General features: G+C 39.1%; 1 protein-coding gene across 1 annotated transcript in view; it reads left to right on the forward strand.

Moving 5' to 3' along the window:
* The window catches only part of PHEX (phosphate regulating endopeptidase X-linked), a 201,795-nt gene extending 191,017 nt beyond the window's left edge, over positions 1 to 10,778 (forward strand). The window contains exons 20-22 of the mRNA XM_077770526.1: positions 643 to 747; positions 5,236 to 5,312; positions 7,724 to 10,778. Of these exons, the coding sequence (XP_077626652.1) occupies positions 643 to 747; positions 5,236 to 5,312; positions 7,724 to 7,826 (285 nt within the window). The 3' untranslated portion in view covers positions 7,827 to 10,778. The remainder of the gene's footprint in view (positions 1 to 642; positions 748 to 5,235; positions 5,313 to 7,723) is intronic.
* The last annotated feature ends 790 nt before the right edge of the window (positions 10,779 to 11,568 follow it).

Genomic DNA, 11,568 nt, shown 5'->3' on the forward strand with positions numbered 1-11,568 from the left:
AGTGCTATTTATATGAGTTTTCCTTGAGTACACTGTCTCCATAGCCCAGCTGTCTTGCAATTTTCTCTTAAAATACCACACTTCTAAATGATGGCCAGAGGCTAGTGGTTCTCATATAGTGGGCCAGGTAAGAGTCCATCATCATGTTTTCATCATCCACTGGTCTTTGCTTAAACAAAAAATGTTAAGGATGATGTGGAAAGATTTTCATAAAGGTAAATGCATTTAGTGTAAACACCAGGCTGTTATTCCTAAGTTACATCCTTCCTGTATTTTATTTTTTATTTATTTATTTATTTTTTAAAATATATTTTTAAGTTTATTTCTAGGAGAGAGAGAGAGACAGCGTGAGCAGGNTTAGAGAGAGACTAGCTTTTTGTGGGGGAGGAGTTAATTTAACTTGTGAATGCTTTGGCTCAGCTTCTCTGTATCTGTTGAGTACCAGACCTTTTTCCAGGTGAACCTGCTTCACTGTTAAGCAGTACAACACTGATTTGCATTTCCAGAGGTTGGTTTCTTTAAAGGAAAACTTTACAGGATGCGTTTTGCACATGGTGGACAATATATTGAATATCTCTGCATTGTATGAAAAAGAGAAGAGCTGCCAGTGCAGAGAATTGTCTATTCTGCTTCTCTCTCCAGGCTTACCGGAAATGGATAAATGATAAGAGGCAGGGAGTTGAGGAGCCTCTCCTACCAGGCATCACATTCACCAACAATCAGCTCTTCTTCCTGAGTTACGCTCATGTGAGTAGGCCAAGGAGGGGGCATCAAAGATGAAACGTGGGACTTTGGCTTGCCCCCATGGTGAAAGGTTTGGAACGAAAGTTTAGTGGCATACCTTTGATCTGAGCTGAAATTTTATCTTGCTGTTTATTTCCGGGACCAATTTCATCTTCTTAGTGTTCTTGGAGACATAATTAATCAACTGATTGAGTCAGGGTTTTTTGGTATTGTTTATCAAGTGGGTTACCAGCCCTGTGGTAACCACTTGACATTTCTTTAATATATCCTGACTTCTTTAAGTATGCACTACTCCTTCCAACCATTTCTACTGATTTGTTCTTTGGCTTTCCTGGCCCTGTCCTCTACTCCATTTCTCCTGTTCCTTTGCCTCAGTGGCTGGCTGTATCCCACCACACTCATCCTGCAGGGGACCCTCAAGGCTGTGTTTCTCACAGTCAGAGAGTACGTGAAGGCTGCTAGATCTGAAAACAACAACAGAAACTTAGGTCACGCACGTGTAGACCTCATTTTCAAAGAAACCAGGGATGGGTTGATGAAAGTTCTGATGCATGGCTTCACAGTGGGCAAATGTGTAACTGTACGCTCAAAACTAGACCAAAGTTGTTATCAGCACAACCTTCTTGACTTCAGTCTTTGCATTGGCTCCTCAGTAAGCTGATTCATTCACACAGCTGCTTTGATTTTTCCCTCTATGGCTTTCCTTCCTTTTTAATTTCTCAGCTTCTTTGGCTGAGTCTGGCTAAAGGATTCTCACCTTTCTGGGATCTTTTATTTCTTTTTTTTTTTAATGTTAATTTATTTTTGAGAGAGAGAGCAGGGGGAAGGGGCAGAGAGAGAGGGAGACAGAGGATCCAAAGCAGGCTCTGCCCTCAGAGCAACGGAACCAATGCGGGGCTCTAACTTAACGGACTGTGAGATCATGACCTGAGCCGAAGTCAGATGCTCAACTGAGCCACCCAGGCACCCCACGGGATCTGTTATTTCTTAAGACTGACATGACAACACTAAATAAACGATCATTTATCAACATGGCATTGGCAAAACTGGAGTCACCAAAGTGACTTTCCTTTTTAATTTTCCCATTGCTATCAATATACTTCCCAGTCTCTGGGTCTTCCTGGTTAGAAAATGTAGATTCTTTGGTCTTCCTTGATTTGTCTATCCTCATTTTTATGACATGGGTCCCCAAAGCTAGTTGTTTCATTGTTTTAACTCCTCTTCACATTGAGCCTCTCATTCCCCCATTAGCCTGTCTCCTCATCTGTAGAATAAGCTTTGATCTCTTCTACTCTGAATTATCCCAACAGCCTTATGGCACGCTTTTCCAACTTTGGAATATTTCCACCGCTGTCTATCTTACATGACCCTGGAATAGTACTTTGATTTCATTACTGACCTGTTGAAGGAACTGCAGTGGCTCTCAAGTGCCTACCACATCAAGGCCAAACATATGCAACTCGCTTTCATAGTTCTGTTCAGTCTTATTCAACTGTGCCCAAGCAGTTCTGAGTTTGTGCAGCTCTCCCAGACTGTCCTTAGCCAGCCAGACTGTCCTTAGCCAGACAGGTGTCCTTGCTTCCTCCCCACAGTGTTATGCCTATTACTGTCTTAGTGGCTTTGCTTTTGACTTTCCTTCTATGATGTGACCCTCTTCCTACTCCTCCCTCTCAGATTATTCAGACTCATCTTTGTCTTTCAGGATCCATGTCAAGTTCTACCTCCTCCACATTTTCCACATACTTCCCTAGAGCTCCAGTACTCTCTCTCTCTCTCTCTCTCTCTCTCTCTCTCTTTTTTACATCTCCAACTCCTTTATATTCCATTCATTACTCTGCAGTTGGGTATTCAATTGTTCTCAAACTGTTGAAGACTTTTAGTTTTATCTTCATAGCTAATCTTCTGGATCCTTATATTTCTTATATGTATCTCCATAGCACCCAGCAGAGATGCTGGGTATGTCGAAGATGCTTGACATTTTTATATGAATTGTTGATAAAGGGTAAGACTAAGTAACAGTTTCATTTAAGAGACTTTTTTGGGGTCAGTGCTGAGTCAGATACCTCAAATAAGCACATGCAGTATAGTTAGAAATTTCTAGAACAGGGGTTGGCAAACCAGCACCCACTGGCCAATTGTGGCCTGCTGTCCATTTTTGTAAAAACTGTTTTATTGGAAAACAGCCATGCTCTTTCCTTCATGTGTTGTGGGTGGCTGGTTTTGTGGTACTGTGGCTGAATTGAGTAGTTGAAGCAGAGACCTTATGGTCTGCAAGGACTAAAATATTTAATGTCTGCCCTTTTACAGAAAAAGTTTGCTGACCCTTGGTCTAGAGGACAAAGTACAATGTCCATTCATTCTTACTTTGGTTCTTACTTACTGAAAGTCCATCTTAGTTACATCCTAGTCCACAATATCTTTTTGGATGTAAGGTAAACTAACCAGTAGCCATATTACCTTCATAATTTTGAAATGTCTTCAAATAAAATTCCAAAGCATATCGGATTTATTTTAAACTAAAGAGATTTAGGAAAAAATGGAAAGCTATTTTATGATACTAATGAGAAATTATCTTGGAGGTATTCCTACTGACAGAAGGAGGAGATTTTCAGCCTTTGCACAATGGAATAAGTGTGCTTAGAGGGAGTAAAGTTATTTTTCCTCCTAAGAAGATACTTGGAAAACAGTAACAACCGTAATGTATTTTCAGAAGCATCTTAAATGATTTATGAAGCAAAGACAATACTGTAACAATGCTATATAATAATGTAAGAATATAAGAAAAAACAGCACAAGAAGAAATGAGGTAATAGCAAATGCCAGAAACTACTTCATCCCAGCTAGCTTCTGAGGAAAGTAAGGAATCACATTACAAAAGCATCTTCACAGTCACATTCAGATGGTTTATCTTCATCAAAAGCGATAGCATTGTATCACCTTTCCTGCTTCCTGTATCCTTGTACTTACTTTAACCTGTTAATTCTTTCCTCAGACAGTTTCCTTATCTTTCTACTTTTTTCCATTCCATTTCTATTTACTTAGGGGCCACTCACTGGGAACCTTCCTGAGGCCCAAAAATACTCTTGGAACTAGTCTCTTAATTTCCTCCTCCTGCTTTGCACCCCTGGCAGATAATTCTTTTACAAATATGATTTTGTTATTTTCTTGTGCAAAAACAGTGTTTGAATACAGTTTAAACCCTTTAACCTGCTCAAGCCTTCAGAAATTTAGCACCCTCCTCTCTCCCCGCTGGCCTCCCACTGCTGCCCATTAACCACCACATGGTCCAGCCATGCTCAATGTCTTGCTTTTTCTTTTCTCAAATAGGTCTTTGCTACCATTTTCTCCTGCACTTGGAATTCCCCCCATCATTTCATGTCTCCTAGTTCTTTTTATACTTCAAGAAAATATCATGTTTCCAGCAAACTTCAAGTCAGGATTAAGTAGGTTATGGTGCAGGAACAAACACTACAAAGACACTTCCTTTTGTGTTCCTGCTCCATGTCCAGCATGAGTTGAAAGTGAGGCTCCCCTCCTAGTTATCACTCAAGAACCCCGGGTTTTGGAATCTTCATCTCAACACGTGCTCACATGCTCACCATCAGAGTAGGAAAGAGAGATGGGGAAATGTCCAGTGGATCTTAATGGAGCATCTTAAATTATTCTTAAGATTCCTAAAAACTTCTGCTAGGTTTTTAAAACTTCCACAAAGATGTGACATCTGTCACCTCTGCTTTCATGTGATTGGTCAGAGCAAGTCACATTAGCTTTGCCTAACTTCAGAGTCCAGGGAGAAGTCTCTTCCTGTCTGAGGCCTTGACTAGGGGTAAGGCAAGCAAAGCACTTAGGTGCAAAATACTAACTACTCATGACCATACTCAATAAGGGATGAATGATTCATTTTTTTCCTGTTGGAATGAGTATGGTGGAATTTGATAAGGGCTTTTCCAAGCATTATATTTTTTTAATTAATACATTGGTTGATTTCTAGACTTATACACTGTTCTCTTAAGAAACTTGTCTACAGGGCCGCCTGGGTGGCTTAGTCGGTTAAGCGTCCGACTTTCGCTTGGGTNCTCGGCTCAGGTCATGATCTCGTGGTTTGAGAGTTCGAGCCCTGCATCAAACTCACTGCTATCAGCATGGAGCCTACTTCAGACCATCTGTTCCCCTCTTTCTCTTTCCCACCCCTGCTTGTGCTCTCTGTCTCTGTCTCTCTCAAAAAAAAAATTAAAGAAATTTGTCTAGAAACCTCCTAATTTACTCAAGTTGTGTAGTTTTGTGCAATAATAAAACCTTCTACTCTCGGGATTAGAATAATGCATGCTACTCCTGATGAAGGTTTTATCTGATCTACTAAAACTGTTTGTCATCCCCTGATGACGTCCCCGAGTCTAAAATTACCTTTCAGTATAATTTGGAGCAGTTAAGGCAGTAGAAAATGTGTAATTGGAATGGATACATAATTACTGGGATTCTTTTCTCTTTTAGGTGAGGTGCAATTCCTATAGACCAGAAGCTGCCCGAGAACAAGTCCAAATTGGTGCTCACAGTCCCCCTCAGTTTAGGTAAATGGGCAAATCGGTGATCCTAATTTGTAACTGTGCATCTCCCACTGCCTCCCCGACTCAGCCATCCCAGTGCTGTACCACATAGGAGATCTGAACAAAAGCCTGTATTGTGAACAGCGATATCTCCATTTTGCAGACGGGAACATCTGGCCAAATAGAAACTGAGCATCTTTTCTTTCATAATAGGAAGCTAGTTTAGTAGGCATTTACACACACCTCTAGTCTAGTGCTTTACTGAGATCCATGAGATAGTACAAGACTCCAAAGATAACTTAGAATCCAATTCATAGCTTTAGTATTAATTCCCGTTTATTATCTTCCAGTGTTTGAAAGGTACCACCTACTTTTTTTGTCTGGGCCACAAATGTCTCTTTCCTTAGACAAGGATGAGAGCTTATGTGCTGTGCCTTCAAACATGTAGAGTTCTGGTTTGTTTTGTATTCTAGGATATCCTGTTTAATGTCTTTTGCTCTTTCATGCAGTCAACCGGCAGACATGAATGGATACCCACTTTCTGAATAGCTCTGAACACAAAGGAGGATGCATGGTGATATTTAGCTATTAGAATTCATATCTAAAGTCGAAGCTCTACATTTTGGCTTTTAGTTTGAATCATTTTTTGAAACACTTACTTCACGTGAAGGGAAGAGGATTATGAATTAGTCTTTTTTAATTGTCAGAATTTATACATAATAATAATAATAAATAAAATTAAGGTTAGTATACTTACCCTGTGCTAGATTTCTAGCATAGTTTGAGGGAGATTTTCTGTAGTTAGGCTCACAGAATTATAATAGAAAATACAAGAAACCATAATAATTTTTATTGAGTCTTTGCTTAGAACATGTTATACATCTGGATATCTTTGTTTCATGTTTAAGTGAATCTATCAGCACAGTGCAGGAAAATCACCAAAAATTTCTCCTGTATCTAAAAATCTTATACGTAAAAGTTTGCTTTAGAAATGTTTCAGAAATTGACTATAAATTACCCAATAGCATAAAAAAAAATCTAATCACTGTGTTAGAAATTTCTCCCCACTGGGCTAAACTGTCAAAAATGCGGACACACTCTAATGTGCTTAAATATGCTCCCACTGGAGAGTGGTACAGAGGAAGCCACACAGTAGATTAATTACTTAGCAGATAAGATTGTAGAAACTAATTTCCTTTTACTAATTGGTTGCCCATAATGTTGGATTTTAGCTGATAATTTGAAGAGTATACTTACTAATTATCAGCTAAATTCCCTTTTTAACATTTGCCCAGGGTGAATCACACTATGAAATATGCATCCCTACTCATACATCCCAGCTAAAACAAGAAGTTTGGATACAGGCCAATATATTCATTCAAATGCCCATAGGTAACAAAGTCATTAGGGAAGAAATACTCAGGAACTGAGAATGCTGAGTCTCTAGTCAACTCTTTGAACATGCAGTTGAGTAAGAAATAGTTGAGGGGGCAGTTTTTGCTGGCTTGTTAGAGATGTCTGCAGTAACTATAGATTTTGAGTACAGCAGAAATCACACAGTGGAAATACCACTGCTGTAAGGCAGTTCCAATCAAAGTGCTGAGTAGGAATCCACAGTCTTTACTGCAGTCAGAAAACTTGCAAGAACACCAGATTTTGGGAGTAACTCCAGTAAGACATTACTCGTCAATAACAGGTAGATACTGTTCATTAGCCTGTTACATCGACCAGATTTTAGGTAAATATGAACCTTCAAACATAATAGGAATTAAGGAAAGTGTTGTAGATTGAAGTCATTAAAGATAGTTTAAAGATAGTAACAACATGGATGAATCTTACAGACATAATATTGAGTGAAAGAAGTCAGGAACAGAAGAGTGCATATTGTGTGATTCCATTCATATGAAGGTCAAAAACAAGCAAAATGAATCTTTGGTGATAGAAGTCAGACTAGTCNTCTAGGTGCTGGAAATACTCAGAGTGGTACTAACATGGGTATATATACATGAACAAAATTGATGAGCTTTACATTTTACTTTATATCAGTTATACCTTCCATAAAAAGTTAAAAAAATGGAAAAGCTAAATATTTCTGGTAAATCCTACAATTTCTAGGAGTCTGTAAGTTTATAGGGCTATACAGTTGTATGGATATACAATTTATAGGAATTGTAAACCCTACAGTTTATAGAAATATGAGGGTATTGGGAAGATTAATAAGAGCATGTGCCTGGCATTCAGGACGTGCTGGTCCTAGTCTCAGCTCTGTTAATTTCTTTGGAAATTTACTTCTCCATTTGGGACTTCATTCATCTCTCCCATAAACAGATGAAATGAAGTCATCATCGCTGAGAGCACTGTGCTGCTACAGTTTTATCCAGAACGTACTGATAAAGAAGAATTAAATAACATGGACTGTAACATATCTTTTCCAGGGTCAATGGTGCACTTAGCAACTTTGAAGAGTTCCAGAAAGCCTTTAACTGTCCATCCAATTCCACGATGAACAGGGGCCTGGACTCCTGCCGACTCTGGTAGCTGGACCGCTGGTGTATGCCGTCCTGGGAGTTAGCTGTACGGTAGCGCAAGAGGCCACACAGAGCACTCATCGCCACCGCTTTCGGCCTCAGTTCCTCCTAGGACTCCTATTCTTAATGCATCTTCATTATTTGGGTGTTGCTTGGATGTGAACAGTATCTATTCAAATTGTAGGGCTTAACAAAAGGGAATTTAAGAAGTGAACCAAATATGTTTCTTTAGAAAACCAAACCATAAAAAATAAATCCCTAGGCTACTTTGGTTAAAATATTATCTGCTGAAATGTTGCTATTGTCCATTTTAGTATAAACAGCTAAGTGGTACATACCATTTTAATCCACAGCTTTGCAGAGGGCCTAAGTAGAATGTATCCAGAAAAAAAAAATCAGTCTATGAAATATGTAACCCTCCATGATGAGGACATGTTCCTGGATACCTGGTAGGTCTTACTTGCTCTGTAGAATGCAGTACTAGATTTTATGTATCGTTATTCACAGTGTTTATTAACTCTCTGGTAGCTAGGTTAGAAATATATATTGGAGCTTCATTTTACAGTTTTTGATGCAATTTTTGCCTTCAGCTTTGAAGTCTTTTGGGATGCAAATGCCTCTCACAGCTTCTGTCTGACGTAGCTGATAGCTCTGTTCAAGTCGGCATGAACAGAGCTAGCTGAAAGGCTACTTGAGAAAGGATTTCAGTTTCCCAAATAGAAAAAAGAAAAAAGGATGTGTCTTGAAGGCCCAGAAGAAGTCAAAACTCCCAGTCACTAGGAGACGAAATCTCCAACATTGGATCTATTCTGCCCAAACCTCAGTGACTATGCCTGTCTGCTGGGTACTTCTTTAGTCCAATTCCTATTTGTCTTGTTTCCCTCACAGATGTGCATTCTTTTGTTTCTGAAATGAACAGGCACTGAGGAAATGATTTTCTCATTCTCCATTAAGAATGTGTGGCTTCCATTCCCCCTTTAGCTCAGGGGACCAGATACCACTTCTGTTTTGGCTCAGTTAACGTTACCTCTCTTTGAAAAACGTGTTTTGAAAAATTTCTTGATTGAAGACATTTTAAACTCTATTGTTTGAATTAAAACTTCCTTGCATAATCCAAAGGAACATAATTTTTACTGTCCAAGTCTTCTAAAGAGTCTGTAAGGAAGATCAGCCCTGGGTTTTTGAGTCTCAGAACTTTATCCTTTCAGGTGAATGGCTCCATGTCTTATTAGTGTGTGTAGGGAGAGATTGTAATGGCCTTACAGTGGCTACTTGGCATTTCCAGTTTCTTAAAATAGCCATCCTCCCTTAACTTTATTCACTGTGTACGTGGTTTGGGGTTAAGTGAGCCAATAGGAAAAATCTCAGAAGCAAAATGACAAATTCAGACTAACCATTGGAGGCCATTTTGCATCCCTGTGATTTGTTTTCCATTTCTTTGTTTGTTTAATGTAAGTGTGTGCCATGTCCTTTTGTAACCATGGGAACTTCCCAAGGGAGAAAAATGCAGGGTCCCCACCATAAGGAAAACAATTAAACTGTGTTAGTCAAAACATAGTGATTTTCCCCTTGAATTGCTCCTCTCTAAATGAATAAACTTTGGAAGGGCAGCTACCTTTTCCTCCTCTTAACCAAGGCTTAATGTGACTTTAGCATGACTTATTTTTAAAAACAAGTGCTATTACGTTAGTAGTGCTGGAAGTGTACATGCCTTTTCTCTGGAGGAACCATTCTGATTTGATTTAGGCATACAAGATACTCCTTGTTTTATCCCACAACTTGGACATTTAGAATCCGCCAAGGTCTGTTATGCTCATATGAATACTGTTTTCCTTCTAGATTTCTCTTTTAAACTCCCAATAAACACATTCCTGTAGGTCAGAGAAAGTAGAATTACGACTTTGGAAGTGGGAATCATGCAGTCACTTGTCAGTTGAGGAAACCTGGTTGCTAAATGATGTGGCTGCTTTGTCCTGATTAAATTTACTTGATGTAACTCATTTCTACTGAAAGTTGTAGATACGATGGCCATTATTAAAACAAGAGCTGCAATACCAAATCATCACTACAAGCTACAACGGTTTTCTGGTAGGATTGGATTTCCAAATACACACTCATGTTTCAATTTTCGATTATACTCTTGTTGCTTCTCTTCAATACAGATTGCTGAAGGAAGCAGACCCTGATTAAGTGCTAGAGGGAAGAAGGGAAAACGCAACTGGAAGGAAAGGTAAAAAAGTAGGGAGAAGCTGGCCCCAGAATGCAATTCAGAAGAGAAGACAGGATTTGGGCAATCCTTGCTAAGCATATCCATCGGAGTCGAGCCATCGAGTCTTACAAAAATAATTATGGTAAATTAAAAGGAAATGAGATATTGGATCACAGACAAGACTACCACAGCAGACTTCTCTGATGCACATACCACATGTTCTACCAGTGAACTCTTGTCTGCATGTTGGAAGGAGTTAGGTTTTTTGGGAAATTCTCCCGGATTAGTCAAGGATTTTATGTATATAAAGTGGTATTATTTGAGCTTATCAACATTGCCTAAAGTTTGTTGAGCCTTCCACCAACCACACAGCATTGGCCTCCTATTTCCATTTTTTCCTTTTATGAGACAGACTTGGACATGACTAATGGAAGCTTGGATTCGTAAATTATCCTGAAGTTTATTCAGTTCCTTTCCTCAATGGAGCTTAAAGCATGGCACATAAATTTTATTTTATTTAGCCCTGGAGCATTGCTAAGAAGCAACAAGGAATGATGGCTTGCCGCACAGGTTATGCTCGTGCCAGAGAAGTGGAGAGAGGTTTGAAATTGCTTGTCAAGTGTCCCAGAATCAGGAAAGGCAGAGTCTTTGTCCTTTGGGCCACTGATCTCTGCATTAACCTTCATCCTTTAGATGACCCCATTTCTAAATACATTTATTCTCTCAGTATTTCCTCAGTCACTTAGCATTTAATGTNACATAATGTTTCAATTGCATATTAAGTTAATGAAGAATACATGATTGTTTCATGCAGCAACATTTTCCTCGCCAGTGGCAGTGCCCCCACTGGTTTGAAGAAAGGTGTTCTTGGATTATGCATTTTATGTCTAAATGGTCATTGTATTTTCTTCCCTGACTTGTGAAACAATGAGAGCAATCATTTTAAGGACAATAAAAAGTTGAAGATTTTCTGTCTCCTCTATTTTTTTAAAAAAATACTTTAAATCTGTTGTATCTGTTAACATACTCAGTTGTGTTTTAGACAATACTGTTTGCCCAAAAAGTACACAAAGCACTCTAGTAGACTAGGTTTCTTGGTTTAGGAAAGTGGGATTTGAATGCAGTAACCTTGTAGACAGGGATTTATGAGGTGGTAATTGTATTTTCTTCTAGAATATAAGTCCGCAGATGTGGTTTATTGCTTATGCAATAATATTTCATTGAGGAAAGGAGAGGCTTCTGAGGGAGTGATCAACCATAATAGGGCTGGTCTTGCAAAGGTGACAATGAACATTACAGTTGCCGTCAGACCAAAGAGTCCATAAGTGCTGTCACCTGTCTTTAACAGTCTAGTCAGTTTGCAGTCACGCATTCAGCACACCATAACTGAACACAGGTTTTGTTTAGATCATGCAACTAGCCCTATTTAGGTAGGTGATATTGCTATCCCTGAGCCTCACTGAACAGCCTGGTGTTACATGGGAGACATATATGGAAACTGTTAGAATCCCCCTGCTTTGTGACAAGGTAGTGATATTCAGGG

The sequence above is a fragment of the Crocuta crocuta genome, unplaced genomic scaffold (genome assembly GCF_008692635.1).
Source record: "Crocuta crocuta isolate KB4526 unplaced genomic scaffold, BGI_CrCroc_1.0 scaffold488, whole genome shotgun sequence".
NCBI classification, from domain to species: Eukaryota; Metazoa; Chordata; class Mammalia; order Carnivora; family Hyaenidae; genus Crocuta; species Crocuta crocuta.